The sequence below is a fragment of the Podarcis raffonei genome, chromosome 4, assembly GCF_027172205.1.
Source record: "Podarcis raffonei isolate rPodRaf1 chromosome 4, rPodRaf1.pri, whole genome shotgun sequence".
Taxonomy (NCBI): Eukaryota; Metazoa; Chordata; class Lepidosauria; order Squamata; family Lacertidae; genus Podarcis; species Podarcis raffonei.
This window is the reverse complement of record NC_070605.1, coordinates 62,421,458-62,437,710: the sequence shown is the minus strand read 5'-3', so window position 1 is coordinate 62,437,710 and position 16,253 is coordinate 62,421,458. Positions and strand designations below refer to the sequence as shown.

The 16,253-nt window shown below is 38.6% G+C and overlaps 1 protein-coding gene across 14 annotated transcripts in view; it reads right to left on the bottom strand.

Moving 5' to 3' along the window:
- DMD (dystrophin) overlaps nucleotides 1-16,253 on the bottom strand; it is a 995,174-nt gene that overhangs the window by 109,338 nt on the left and 869,583 nt on the right. For 12 of the 14 annotated variants that reach the window (XR_008330241.1, XM_053386964.1, XM_053386971.1 and 9 more), the window contains one exon: nucleotides 11,244-11,304. The exons of the other annotated variants lie outside the window; for them this stretch is intronic. Coding sequence is in view for 11 of the 12 variants with exons in the window: in XM_053386964.1 (XP_053242939.1) it covers nucleotides 11,244-11,304 (61 nt within the window). In the remaining variant the exon portion in view is untranslated. The remainder of the gene's footprint in view (nucleotides 1-11,243; nucleotides 11,305-16,253) is intronic. 14 annotated transcript variants of the gene reach the window in all.

The window sequence follows — 16,253 nt, the reverse complement described above, 5'->3', positions numbered from 1 at the left end:
CCTGGGGGGAAAAGGTTGAGTCTGGAAAATCAGAGAGAGAGAGAGAGAGAGAGAGAGAGAGAGAGAGAGAGAGAGAAAGAGAATGATGTTTGATTTCTGTTTGAAACCAAGGCTGTGGCTATGGGAGAAACAAGACCCCTTTGGGGTGCTAATGCTGTGAACTTCTCCACTGTAGGCTGAGGTTGTATATAGGTGCAAATAAACAATATGTCATAAGGACACCACAGTCTCAGCTGTGCCACATTTCCAAAAGGAACCCTGAACCCTGGATGAGCACCTGGAACCCCTGGAATCTCACACTGCTTGGAGGCTGGGGTGGCATACAACTACATACAGCACCAGCAATAACACTACACTGAAACAAACTGTAGTTAAATGAATTGCATAAACAATTTTCACTGAAATGTGTGTGCAAACTGTGTGACATTAGGAACCCCTGATATGTTTGGAAACATTAAGATTGTATTATGTTTCAGTACTTCATAAATTCATTACATGATGGAATACTTTTACTGTTCTGTGATATTTCACACAAGCCAAAGGAAAACAAATGATAAATAGCTGGATATAATTAGGTTAAAATTAATGTTCATTCCTTTGGTTTAATTACACTGAATATTTTTCATTTGTTTCCCCTTCTGCAATCTTGCACTTAGACTGACTGTAATTTCTAAATAATGGTGCATGAAGCAGAATTAATATAACCCAATTTTTACAAGCTAGATTGAGCCTTAGATTCATGTTTACCAGCTTATTAGTAAATTGAGCAAATGTGAAATGGAAGTCACGTAGCATACAAATATATGCAAGAATAGTAACTTAACGCTGCTTACAGTAAATGCCAACAGTGCAAAAGAATTAGTGCATTATCATTTTAGTCTACAGTGCTTAAAGTTACTTAACATTTTTATGGTTGTTGTCAGTTTCCATCACTATACATTTGTCAAAGTGATTACTACGCTTGAAATGTATTTTATCCTTTTTACCATTAAATAAGGTCAATTGATCGGGAGATATACTATACCTACTGTACAGTAAAAACGCAAGGTCAAATCATATTGTGGATAATTCCATAAGTATCAATGGCCTTGGCCTTGCATAGCAGAAATCAAGGGACCAAATAGTATAAATCTGTAAAGACTGCAGCTAATGAGCTATGCTGACTTAAATGAGTGCACTGCCACATGTTAAACATCAGTTATTAGTCCATGAAGTAAATCTCCACCAATTCAAGATTCTGCTAAAAGGGGCTAGGAGGTTAAGGCAAATTGTCCCCTGGAATAAAATTAGATAAAAATATAATGTGGGTGTCCTAAACAAACCATATGAGAAATAATAGAGGAAAAAAGGAAAAATGAGAGGCAGAAAGTGGTAGTTTAAAACAATGACAGAAGTTTGAGTAAAGAAAGGATGGAGGAAAATGAGTGGAAAATGGTAGTTTTCAACAACAGGAGGCATTTGAATAAAGCAGTGATGAAGAAAAACTGAGAGGAAAATTAAGATTTAAAACAAAAACAGAGGTTTAAGTAATGCACGGATGGACACCGAGAGATTGTTTTTAAAACTAGTTTTAACAAGAAGAAACAGCAGAGATAGGTACAAACAGAGAAACTAACACCAAAAATCTCTTGCCAGTTCCCTCCAACCCTGCTATACTCAAACTTCTGCTATTGTTTTAAACTACCACTTTCCCATTCTGTGCCCATCCTTTCTTGCTCCCATGCCATGGCCACTACTATTGTACAACCTGCCTTTACTTTTGCCTCCCAACCCCCTTAGACTTCATGCAAGTCCAAGATTCTGAGGCAGCACTACAATTCCTCCAAAGGGAGGGTGGGTAGCATGTTTCCCATCCTTGTCAAAAACTTCACGCCCGTTTGTTTTGTCTTCAAAGTGGCAGCTCTTCCTCCATAGAGCTAAATCAATCAATATTTGAAGAGAGCTCTGCAAGAATTGGGTACTGCATGGCTAGGGGATACCAACTGCTTCAACAGCTTTGCCTTTTACTCATCTGAACTTAGACAGTGATTTCTCACCAAACTGATAACCTCTATAAAACAACAACACAGGCATCGCAAAAACAGGCCACTTGTTGCATCTCATGAAGAAAGGCCTGCCTCAGAATACCACACTGAAACAGCTGGACTCTGGGGTTTTGTATAGTTTTATAACATAGTTTTTTGTAAGCACAATAAATACTAAATTGAAATTTGCCAAGCAAGTTAACAAAGTATTTGAAATGCTGAAGCTGGTCAGATCAATGTGTAGTGTATTCATCAGTAGCATAAATGGAGGGACCAGAGCTTTATTTATTTTCAGAAGGATGTGGACACTTGAAAAGAAATAATGTTTGTCGAAATGTTTGTCTAAAAGACATGACCCAACAGATGCCAATAACACAAGCATGACAATGGTGCATACCGCAGTTTAGAAGCACAGTGTTGAGTTGCTGAGGACTTCGTTCAAGTCTTAACAGGTAGATTTTAAAGGCTAGAAAACCCTTGAGAAACTAGCTGGTCTTTACTGGTAGAAGAATAATTATCTCACACAAATAGAAAGACAAGATCACTTCCACATCTCTAGAAACTAATAGTCTGCCCAATTGCTGCTCTATTTCGCCGTAGAGTTCAAGGCAGATCTTAAATTGTTCAATTGATTTTATAATTATTAAAAAACCATTTCTACCATTTTTCCTGCCTACAAATACTGACATATCATTGCCTATCTGAGACAGCAGTTAACTTAAGCTAGCAAATTTCATTTTAATGAATATTAATAATTTAAACTCCTAATCGTTTAGAATTGGAATATCATATTGAAAACAAAACAAATATCTAAAAAATAGGTACTTTTTCTTCATACTCAGGGAGCCCCAAAGCATGCAGAACTATATAAGTTTGTAAATTAAAAGCTTACTATCTGGAGAAGAAACGTCTGCATTCATACTAAATGGCAAAGAAATGAATTTGTATCTTTATAGCCACCCTTTGCTTGGTGTAGGAGGGCATGCTGCCCTCCATTCACAGCTCCATTATAGTCCTTTAGTTCTGCATTGATAACGATGGGCAGTTTTCATTCCACCATGGGAGTGTGTGTCTCAAGGAACTGAAAGTCAGGTAGATTAGACAAGACTATCAGTTAAGTCTATGGCAGACTGTTCATATTGAAAATGTCAGTAGGGAGAAAATCAACAGGGAGAGACCGAGAGTTCCCTGCAGTGTATCCTGAAGCTTATACTATATTCCTTCTCAGGGGCACCATCTCTAGGGGGCCCTGGGGGCCTGAGCACCCACATATTTTTGTGGTGGGTGCTCAGCACCCATACTGCAGTGGCTCGTGAGCTGGTTAAACAATCCCCATGGGCCGCTTGTGGCCCATAGGCCTTAGGTTGCCGACCCCTGCTGTAGTCTGTCTTATAATAAATAAATTTAGAACTTCAGTATTCAATATGCTTCAAATATACAGGTTAGCTAACTGCAATGTTTATGATTAATCAGTTTTTTACTTTTCTGGAAAATCATGCAAGTCTTGAAATAAGAAATCTTTGAAAATAAATGCTTAAGGGCAAGGGGTTTACAAGACAAGGTTTTAAAAATAGCTGCTTCTCTCATTTTTCAAGCGCAGTTTTCAGTGTAGTTAATATTCAAAAGGTATATAGTACGCTCAGGACCTCACACTAATGTAATAAAGCTGTTGCTCATAAGACTAGATTTTTCAACATGTACAATATGCTTGGAAACATGCTTCAGATGAAGTTGTTGAGACTTTGACTTGATATGGGTGTTTTTTTCATAAGTGCCTCCTTATCTTCCCAACCCCATACAAACTAATAGAACAATACACCTGGAAGAAAAGAGGCTCCAGTTTTCTAAAACAGTAGTGTGTGTGTGTGTGTGTGTGTGTGTGTGTGTGTGTGTGTGTGTAATTTTTCAGAGCACTTGGATTGGCACAGAAAAATTAACTGAATTATTCCAGGTTTTAGGAGGGGAGGAGGTGGATTTGGGCAATCTGAGGGGAGCTTTCAAAAGGTTGCTCATTACTGCTGATTTCTAAATATGAAATTCTACAAGACAGTCTTCTATGGCCCATCCACAACATATGTTTAAAGCACATTTAAAGCATACAGCTTCCCCCAAAGAATCTTGGTAACTGTAGTTTACATACCACAGAGCTACAATTCCTAGCACCTTTAACAAAATACAGTTAACAAGATACTATAGCCATGTGATTTAAATGTGCTTCAAGTGCATGCTATGGATGTGAGTGGCAAACTTGAGTACCTTTTTCACCTCTGGGAAGCATACTGAAAATTAATTAAGATGTTGTTGTAAACATGCTTTTAGTAATGCTGAGCACAATCTCTGTGTCAATAAAAGACAATAAAATAGAGGTAGAATAGAAAGAGAGAATGCCAAAATAAAAACAAATGGTTATATGCAAAGTTGTTGGTGCTCAACAGAAAGCTAGAGAACATGATTGGAAATCTATGAGTAGGTTAGCAGAGTTAGTGGGAATTTGTGTTTACTTTTTTTTTTACAATGTTATCATCACAAGGCTTAATTTGTATGGAAAGTTACATATGGATCCCTATCAAAGAGACACAGCCATGCTCATGAAGATCCATCTGGTGTTATTTCCCCCAGGAGGCCAAAGTCACTCAACTGCTATAATTTGAATACGAACAACAACAAAAAAGGTTATGAGGGAAATAATTTAGAGAAAAGTACTGGAAAGAAAAATAATTTCATACTGCACGGTTTCTGTGCAGATTCTCCCTCCTCCCCGCCATGTCCAGTTGGAAGAACATGCACAGCATGAAGAGCCAAAGGCAAGTATTGTTACTGAGTTAGATATAATTGAAGAAGGATGAAGTCAGAGATTAGTACAAAGAGAGAAACTCGTGATACCATGTCAAGGAGCATAGGTTGCAAGGCTTCATTTGAGGAAGACCTCAGTCCTGGGACCTGTTTCCACTGGCGGAGGAAGAGGGGTGCGGTGGGTGTGGTCTGCCCCAGGTGTCATTCGGGGGTGTGACATCGCTGCGCCGCCCCCTGGGCGGCTTGCTATGGGTGGTGCCCCCCTGGGGTGCTTGCCTTGCCCCCGCAGGCGGCTAGCCCTACCCCGGGTGCACAGCATGTGCACTGCTCCGGGTGCTGGAGCAGCTAGCTCCGCCTCTGCCTGTTTGTACTACTAGATAAATAGATAAGGATTTTTAAATTAAGTTTCAGTCTTAAGCAACAGGAAACTATCAAATGGCACACATTTAACAGAAACATCAACAGATGGCTCATGGTTGGTTATTCTGCCTTCAGTGGGAAATGTAGCTTCCCTACTTAAATATTGCAAACATGGCATCACAGTGCTACTCGAGGTACGCGGTGAAAGGTTTGACTGGTAAAGTGCAATCAATATAGTGTTATGCCAGGCATAGGCAAACTCGGCCCTCCAGATCTTTTGGGACTACAATTCCCATCATCCCTAGCTAACAGGACCAGTGGTCAGGGATGATAGAAACTGTAGTCTCAAAACATCTGGAGGGCCGAGTTTGCCTATGTATGTGTTATGCGTTTGTGGGGTGCCAGACCACTATAATCCTCAGATTCAGCAAGTAAATTTAATTAAGGCTTGGGGTGTTAGAAAATGTGCTAGAAATGTCTAATCCTTGGATATTACAAGTGTTAAAAGCTAATTAAGCCGGGCTAGCCTTCTGTGTTGATGTGATTGCCTAGGTGATGGGCTATAAACGGAACAAAGGATCAAAGGGACTTGGTGTGAGGCAGCAAATGGGCGGGACCCTCTCCCTCAATAGATTAAAGCCAGAGTAGAGAGTTTGGAATTATGTGACCAAGAAGCAAAGCAGCAGGCAGAGTATGGTGTTTGATTTCTGTTTGAAAATAAAGCTGTGATTTAGGGAGAAACAAGTTCCTTTTGGGGTGTTGATGCTCTGAACCCCTCCATCGTAGGCTCAGGTTGTAAACAGAACCATAGAATTGGAAGACATGCTGAGGATCATTTAGTCCAATCCCCTGCAATGCAAGAATATGCAGGTGTCTCTTATGAGGATCAAACCTGCAACCTTGGTGTTTTCAGCACCACACTATAACCAACTGAGCTATGTGTACATAAACCACATATCCTAAAAACACCACAGTTTCCATTGTGCCTCATTTCCAAAAGGAAACATGGACCTTGATTAAGCACCTGGAACCCCTGGAATGTTGCACCAATCAGAGATTGGGGTGGCGTGCAATGCTGGTGTCAACAGTGGGATTTGTGTTTCCTGGAGGAGGACCTGTGAGTGAGGTGTTCCTGAGTTGAAATGGTGGGAAGAACAGCAACACTCCTTGAGCAGCTTAAGAGAGGGAAGCAGCAAAACAGTGGGTGCCAGTGCCAGCAGTTGAATCAAATGGAGCAGAGTGGCTGAGATGCCTCCATGGAGAGGAGAGAATGGCCATGCGAGAAGAGGACCATACCATTGATAGGCTACAGGAAACTGGAAGTGACCCAGGAGCCCAGCTGCAAGGCACAGAGATGGAAGGGGTGGCCAAAGAAATCCAGAGCTGCCTCTGATTTCGCCACTCTCTGGGAGCCTGAACAACAAGAAGAAAGTGCTGCAGAGAAGGGTGAGCCGAGGAGTTGATGCTGATTGACGCCTTCTGTGGAAGAGGGGGAACAGGATTTTCAAATCTAGGTCTTGGTTATAATACATGGCTCTGAATATGTATATTTTTAAAAACTGAAAATGCCTCCTGCTTTTAGGGATGCTTGAATAGTTGCAGGAGTGTGCACATGTGGTACTAAACAGTAAATGTATGGAAAATAAGTTGTCAGGCCACAGCCCTATCCAGAAGCATGGCACTCACACCTGGAAACGCTTACTCTTAATCCCTGAAGTGTGAAGCCTCTATAATTATTTAGTGATGAAGGAAATGTACTCTACACTGGTTCAGGGACACTATCAACTATTCTATGTATAGATGCACAAATTAAGGCTTGGCTAAAATAAAAGAGTGTCAGAAGCCTACTCTGCTTACCGTATATGCTTCTTTCCACAGGACTTTGAACTGATGCAAGCCTATGTAGTGTAATAGCCTTAGGGGGAAATGGGATTATTTGTAAATTATGCACTAAAGATAATATGTGATCTAGGAAGTATAAGATGTTGAAGGTGACAAAAAGACTAGATTGGGGAGCTGCAAGGAAAGCAAAGCAAAGGAAGATCTGATAGGAAAAAAATAATAGTTGGCATTTTTTTCTGTACAGTACGTATAGCTAAACACCTATGATATATTGTTTAGTTTCTCTTGATACTATGTCCTGTAGTTCATTATTTACCTTATTTACCAGGCAGGCATTTCCTGGGTGTCCAAGCGGACATTGTAATCAAATGCAACTTTTATAATGTAAAGCAAGCATTTTTTTTTTTAAAAAATCATTAGGAAAAGAAGCAAAGGGAATCTGCTTGATTTATTTGGCCAATCCATATGGGAATAGCTTCATAAAAGTTGAACACAGTCCTTGCAGATTGCAACAGCTGAAAAAGATGATAATCCTGCAATTGTCATAAGAATTTTGTAGGCAATATACTACCACATGGCAAGAGCGGAAGAAACCATTTTAACAAGTTGTATGATGTTGGCATTTTTATTTTTCGGAGGCAGCAAGTGATATAACAGCACTCAGTAAAAGTCCTCTTGTTCAGAGATCCTATCAGCCTGGGGTAGGACCCCTGATGTTCTTTTTAGGCTTTTTGCCATGTGGTGCATTTTATGGAAGGGTGAAGGAAATAAGGATGTCTTTCTTCTTTTCAACCTATACATTTGCCTGCTAAGCTATATAACAACAAAGGGTTTAGGTTTGGGGCTGGCTTCCATATATATCTGAGCATATTATTGCAATATATTGAGGGATGGGGTAGGCTTAGAAAAGTAGGAACGGGGGGAAATGTCATAGCCAATGGAGGGGCCCTGCAGTCATGTCTCTCCCTGCACAAAAACCTGATGGAATGGCTACTAAAAGATGGTTGTTTCTTAACATGAAATTATGTATCCCCATCTCTCTCACTTCTATAGCATTACAGAACAGCTGCTGATAGAGGACAGTTAAGGAAGAGGCCTGTTGAACCTGGCTTCTCAGAAGAAATTATGGAGGGATCCTATAGTCGAGGCATAGGCAAACTCCAGCCCTCCAGATGTTTGGGACCACAATTCCCTTCATCCCTGACCACTGGTCCTGTTAGTTAGGGATGATGGGAATTGTAGTCCCAAACATTTGGAGGGCCGGAGTTTGCCTATGCCTGCTATAGTTCCATTCCTCCTCTCCTGGAAATGATCTGTCCAGACAATAAGTTGGTTCTCCTTGTACCTTATTTAGCTCTATGTCTCTATGTCTTTCTACTTCCCTTGCCAGTTACCTGATTCCATTCCCTCCCAAACCTGGTTGTTGGTTATTTCCCACTAAATCTATCAATATTGTGTGCCACTGAATTTTAATGGGGGTGGTTGGGGGCTTTACCCTTTAGGGCATTTCTCCTAAGTACTTTTTGTACTTTGGGGAACCTTAGGTTGGCCTTCAGACTTGATCTGCACCTCCTGGACTAATAAGCAGATGGGAACTTAGTGATATAATGGCTGTTGTTATTCTCTGAATGTTACAATTCAGTTCTTGGCTTAGATAGGTATTGAAATGCATTTAAACCTGTTATATTTAAAGATATATGTTTAGAAGATATTTACTTTGATATCTAATGAAATTATAATTTCTGAGTGGATTTATTTTTTTAATTCACAGCTTAAAGCATAAAAAGGGAAGAACAGATTGATGATTTAACACATGTGCCAGTGACATGGACCAAACAAATAAACTGACAAATAGACTGATTGCTCCATACCTAACTTGCTTGTTAACCACAGAGATGGCAGAAATATGAATTCACACTATGGTAAGAAAAAAGTAATACATTTCAGATCCAAACAGAAAGCGTCATATGCTTACTAACAAGGTTGGGAAATGACGAAAGTGAATGGGTTAAGCCTACATCTCTATTTGTTTTCTGCCTCACCTTATTGAAGCTGGCAACAATAACAGTCACTAAGATACCAATGCAGACAACATAGTAACATGATAACGGAAGCACTCTCTGTTTAAGGTATTTTTTTGGAGATTCTAGTAAGAACTCCTAAACACCATCCTAAGCAGATAATGCTTCACAAATGGTGTGGTATTTGTTAAAAGGAACATGACAAGTAGGCATCACTATGGCATACAACAGCTGATCTGCTCCTATGGCAAAGCCACAATTAAACTGCACTCAAGGCTGAGTGGCCCACAAGTAGGGATGTTTGGTAATAAAGGCATGGTACAACCATCAGGGGTTGTGGAGGCACCAGTGGTAAATCTACTTCTCCCCACAAGGGAGTAGATGGAGAGTAAAGTTGTGCCAGGTGGTTAGCTTGCTTGACTGCCTAGGCCAATCTCCTCAGGGCTTGCAACAGAAAGAGTTATAATCAATCCCTTGGCTGGACTTAATAGACATGCCACATTCCTTTAATAAAGTTGTGGCCTCTTTAATCCCAGCTAGTGTTGTGTTTCTATTTTCTTCCTCCTGCAAATTGCAATAGTTTAACCACAATGCAGAAACTTTAATGACTGTTGGATGCTGTTAATTAATCAACTAGATAAATATGATGCTGTAACTGTCAAAACCAAGTGGCTTGATGTTGCCTAGCATTGAGACACCAAAGAGGATGTTGTTTACGCTTTTGAAGCAACTATTTTCTGATTTATGAACTCATAAAGTGATCTGTCACTGAAAATGTAGAACTGATGAGTTGGGTAAAAAAAATATCCAAAATTCCAAGCATCAAGAAGGAAATGAGAAAAGCACACATGAACAATCAAATATGCAAGAAAGACATCTCTCAACATATGCTCTTATGTTCAGTATCAACAATTTATGTTGCTTTGGAGCAGAAAATCATGTCCAAATTCAGAAAACGTTCAGATATAATGTTTGCTTTCTGAACAGGCAAGAAATGTACGGTAACTCCTTTGAGAATTTAAAGACCAATAGCAAAGAAAGAATTTCTATTATGAAATCAGACATAGAGCAGGAGCAATATAAAGGCTGGACAACAGCTTAAGATGTAAATTTCCCGTATTTTCAAACAACAGCTAATGGTCTTGAGTTATGCAAGATGTGTGGGCACAACAAAAGATTAATGCAAAATGCTGCTGCACATGATAAAAATGATTTGCACTGAAAAATCTGCAAATTAAAAAATACTTAATTGTACACATTTAACATGTCAATATATTGAATTCTAATATTAAGATGAGATAAATTATAAAAAGTAGGGTGACTGCATTATTAAGCTCTTTCTACCCATGTTGGCAACAAAGTAAAAACTACAGAGAAGTCCTTTTTGTGAGATCCCAAATGCAATAAATAGGTAGATTAAAAAGTGATCTTTCTACACAAATCAAAAAGCTTGTAAAAGTGATAGTTGAATAGACTATAAAAATTAAATGTGTGTCACAGGAAATTGTCCCATTCTCTGGTACTCTTTTCATGGATGAGTTGTCCAACCAGTGAGAGAACTATATAATGCATATCACACTGAAGCCAACACTCTTATGATCTATTCAACTATCACTTGAAATGTTTAATTTTGAACAGAAAAAGAGGCTGCTTTGCATGCTCTGATCTCTAACTGAAAGTACTACCAGTTAGCTATGCCAACGTGTAAATAATTTTTGAAAGAGCTGGAATCTGCCTCTTTGGGGGCGAGGGTATTTTGATTTCACCCCAAACCCCACCCCCTGCAAAATTCAGTCTAGGGTAGATTTTAGGAGCAGTATCTTTTAATACTGATTTTCTTTCTTATTATCAAGCAGCAAAATAAGGTGCAAGATGTTTAAAGCAATGGTAGCTGAACAGACATATACAGTCAAAGAAAGGACCAATACACATTATCATTCTTCTTGAATTCTGAACTTTTTAAAATTGCATTTCAAATGTATGTTGGTGATTATACTGTCTTTTAACCCCAATGAATCCTCAGAATTCTTTGTTATATGTAAATCTTTTTCTATGCTATCGATGGAAGTGGAGGCTACACTTGAAACATCCAGTATGAACCAGTAGGCTCCAAAAAGAGTAGAATCCTCACAGTTGTTTCAAGGCAAGCTAAGATAATTAGTTGACAGCCCCAAGCATTTAATCATAATAGTTTGATACTTACTTGATGTAGTAGGGCACTTTGTTTGGCGATATTGCCCTCTCCCAGGGGCCCTGGACAGAAGCTGTTAACAAAAAACAAAACAAAACCAAACATAAAATCAAATAAAAGAGACATGGAGGTCAAGTTCAATGCAAACAGGAAAGACAACATTAATCTCTGGAATTACAATTTTACACTTGGCCACACTGATATGGGTCTGTTTGCTCAGTTGCCCATGAAGGCAGGAAGGATTAACCTGCTGTTCAGAAATTTCTACTCTAATCTGAGTGAAATTGAACTCATTCAGCTGCAAAGATAAATGCAAAAACCTCTTCAACTACTAAACTTAAAGAAAAGATAAGAAACTGAAGAAGCATGCTGCCTGTCTTGTGGGACAGAAATTTTAGGGTTTCCGCGACCCTTGCTTCCTGCTGCCTTGTCTTCTACATTTTCCTCTTAGTTGATTAATTGTCATCAAACAAAGTAATACCTTGGTTTTCTTGTGAGAATTGAAAGACTTACCAGCTCATGTTCCTTTTTTGCTTCCATTGTCAAATGCATATATTATAGAGTTTATTAATAAGATATAATGAAGATGCTGATGTGAGCACATAAAAATCCAAATGTGCACAGAGGCTGTGACATAGGGTTGTAGTCCCTACAAATACCAGCACTTTAAGCACCACATCACATTCAAAGTCTAATGAAATTCACCTGTAATTACCTTTTAAACAAAATACAGCTGAATACTATGAGTAAATTTCAAGTGATTTCTTTTTAAAGCCAAAAACACATACAAAAATCCCTCCACTTAGAACATGGGGTATTTTCATCCATTTTATTTTCTGGTTTTAACATCTTGTTGTGATGCTATACTTCCATGTTGCAGATTGAAATAATGACCAGGCTCAAATCCAATCAGGATTTCATTGAGAGTGCATAACTCTATGCAATTATTTATTGTAGCAGGAATAAAATAAAATAAAAATACAAAAATACATTGTCCTTCACATTTGTTTGGTTCTATTTCATAGTGATAATTTCTGGAACAGTACTATTAATTACTGCCCCAGTAGAAAATGTTCCACTGCTAAAGAAATCATGCCTCTGAACACCAGTTGCTGGGAAACACAACAAGGAAAAGTGGTGCTGCACTCAGGTCCTGCTTATGGGTTTCCCATAGGCATCTAGTTGGCCACTGGCCTGATCCAGCAAGGCTCAGGAGATTTGTGACTTTGTGCTGTTGTCATGTCACAACTTAGCATATCATTCAGGCAGAGTAGTGGAACTGTCATTATAAATTTTAAAAACACATTGGCAAACAAGAAACAACTAGCAGACAAAATGGCTCAATACACATGTAAGATACATTATGTATGTATTTTCCTATAGCAGTGTATTATGTTAGATGCAACAGTATTTTGGAATATTTGAATTAGCTGAGAAACTTTATTCTTCATACACTGAATAGGTCATTTAACCTACAGGTTGCCATGTTCCTCAAGAGCAGAAAAGTGGTCATCCCTAGTGCATCCATATATCATGTACATAAATATATATGCTAGGTAATTATAGCATTTCTTGAAGTGGCATTATCTCCCCATTTGTGAATTAATCTAGTCAAAACTTACTATCACATAATCTTATGTAGCAAGCATTTTTGTTTTTTTGTTTTTAATGAAGGCAAGCAGTCATCTTCACTGGAACTAAATCTCTTGGAAATAACAAACAATTCTGTGACGTTCTGCATAACTGGATTTAATGTTCCATCAACAGATTGTGCTGAGGCTGCCCATCGTGCAGTTTTTGCTCTGCTGGGTGATGCCAGCCTTGCATAAATTTGAGTTAACAAAAATATGTGGTACCTATTTCAACTCTGCTCTAAGAATCATGATCTCATTTCTGGCACAAGCCCAAACACTGCAAACAGCTGCTTCTTATCTCTGGATACCAGTAGAGGCTTACCATCCATTACAAAGCTAGTCTAGGTAATAGACATGTATCTTTAATTCCTAGTAAGACCATTTTTAGTAGTCAATCAAAGGAGACGGTATGGAAAATGGTTTTTAATATGGCCAGAGAGCTCCCCCCTGTGTATTACTTGCTCAAGATAGATACAGTTTCCTATTTGCAGAAGAATATTCGAAAGTGCCTTTCTGTTATGGTGCTGCGCAATGTAAAAGAATGTATTATCAGGCACACCAGAAATTACCTGAAATGTTGACTAGGAAAGAGGAATGTATTTCAAACTTCTGTGGCTCATTAAAATAGTTGCATATTACTCTTTTCAACTTAAAAAAAGGAATACCAAAATGTTTCATGATTATTACAACATGGAAGTATTGCTTTTTAAAAACAAAACAAAGCATAACAATATATTTCACCCTAAGAGGTCAACTATGTGCTAATTTATATATTAATATTTTAAAATAACTTATATTATTTTAAAATTAATTGTATATTACTGAACTTAGATGTAGTGCTATGTATGGCACTCCTGTGCCTTAGGATTGTTCCATTCATGGTGAATACAAAGAAATGCAAACGGCTCCCTTGATGTGACCAGGATAGTTCTGACAAGTGATGGAACTGCATATGAAAATTGGACCCTTGCCAGGCATCCGCCAAATGACAGGATCAGGACGGTAGCACTTTATACTGAATCCTTAAGTTTACACTCTGCACATTGCTCACAAATGTACATTTTAAGTGAATGTGTGTGTTGTAAGCACAGGGAGGTGTGGTAAATTTATCAAATGAAAACTGCAGTTAATTCATGAACAATGTAATGAGATACAACCTTTAGATAAAGCTGTGAGTTAACAAGAAGTTCTCCCCATCTCCATTTCAACATGGTTCTCCCAGTCTCCATTCTATCCACCCAATAGCACTGCAAGGCAGGTTAGAGTGAAAGACTGGGACTGGCCCAAGATTATTCAGTGAGCTTCATACGTATATGATACTTGAATAACTGCAGTGCACGAGTGGATTCTTTTTGTCCACTGTTGTTCTCAGCCATTTCTGCAGAAGTATAGCACTTTCCCTGTATGCTTTTCATATTGATATTTGATTTTTAAAAAGTGGTAAATAGGGAAGCAGCATCAGGAACTAAGATTGTTTCTAGAGCGGCATTCAGCTAAATGTTATGCAGAGTAGACCTAGTGAAAGTAAGGGAACCAATTTAGTCATACTCGTTCATTTAAATTAGTTTGCATAAAATTTATCCATAGAATCATCGAATTGTAAAGTTGGAATGGGTCACAAGAGTCATCTAGTCCAACCCCCTGCAATGCAAGAATCTCAACTAAGGCATCCACGACAGACAGACATCCAACCTCTGCTTAAAAACTTCCAATGAAGGAGAGAGCATCGTAAATAGTAGAAATGAAATTTATTACCAAATGACATGATAGCACAAGATCCTGTCCTTCTTCTACCTGGATGTCAAGTTAACACACAATGCTGGTCCCATTATTGGATGCAGAGTAATGAGAGAACTCCTTCAACTACCTAAATAATGGTAGATCCTATCTGACTCCCAATGCCAGTAAAAAATGGTTCACTTAAGCCTCATCTTAGTCAATTTTTTAAAAAGAAATAAAATATTTGTAGAAGTGTTGAGAATAAAATGATATTGCTGCTCTGTAATTTCCTCATAACTGGCAAAATTATATAACACGATAACAGAGTAAGCTGCAAAACAGTTTACATTCTTTTGCATTTTAGCATAATGACACATGATAAATTAAAACAAGCTAAAGTTGCAATTCTGTTTGAATTTTAGGGTTTTGTTTGTTTGGAATAGTCCTACAGATGGAGTAATGGTTTCCCTATTTACCCATTAACTCCTAACTGTGGGACACTATTTTCAGCACATCTGTTTGATTAGACAAGAGGGGGGCAGAAATGTCAATTTTGATTCCAAAATCTTAAAATCAATGCAATAGCTGTTTCTGAAGCACTTGCCTGCTTAAGAGTTCTGGCGAACTCAGATGCTTTGCACATTCCTGTGACTTTGGGTAGGTCCTATTAATGGTATTACATATCTGTGGACTTTGGCAGTTTTCTTTCTTCTTATGGATCAACAGAGCTACCTTTACTCATTATGTGTCCTGAAGAACTATGACTCTAGCTGTTCAGGGTGGGTGGAATCTACAAATAGAGGGAGATAATCTTCTAACACCTGGAAATTGATTTTGCAATTTAAGGGTTGTGTTCCTGCCATCCACTAGGTAATACTCCATTATTTGGCTTTAATTGACTCTCTTATATTCCCAAACTAGCCACTGATAAAGACTGCCATGTTTCTCTTCTCCCCTCTGCCTGCCGAGGAACCTGGTTGCTTCATTTTCATGACTGATCTGGGTTACAAGCCAAATTTTCCGAAAGAATGAGGAAAGCAGCCTTTGCTTCTTTATCACAGAATGCTAAGTGTGTAACTTGTTATATGTAGGACCTTGGAGGGGCTCACTCAGCATGCAGCCTCCATCTAGGAAGTGAGTCTACAAACTGGTCTCAGAGCCAGAACATCTAGCCCAATTTTTGTATTTGTTTTTCCTTGTCACACCAACCGTCATTGTGAAGTATCTTGCCTGACGAAGAGTTCTGGAAAATTCAAAAGCTCACTTTGGCTGATCCTTAAAAAAGGTACCATTCAACTGTGAACTTTGGTGTTTGTGCATAAATATTGTTATTATTGTCATTCTGCTTTCAAATATAATGCAGACTGTCTTGCACATACACAGAGAATAAAATGTTTGTACTTACTTCCTAGACTTCAGAGAGTGGCAAATCTTCTATAAAGGTTTCAAAGTTTGAAGTTGTGCTTTATTACCTCAAGTCACACAAATGGAATTTTGTAAGGACTGCAAAAATCTATATGGCTAACGAGAGTTACTTTTTTTTTACCAGCAACAGTATACATCTACTGCATAGACAACATCTGTCTCTATAACATTAAAAACAGTTCACTGCCTGCTGCAAAGTCATCCACAGAGCGTAAAATCAATCTAGGCCTGGTTTCCTTGCATG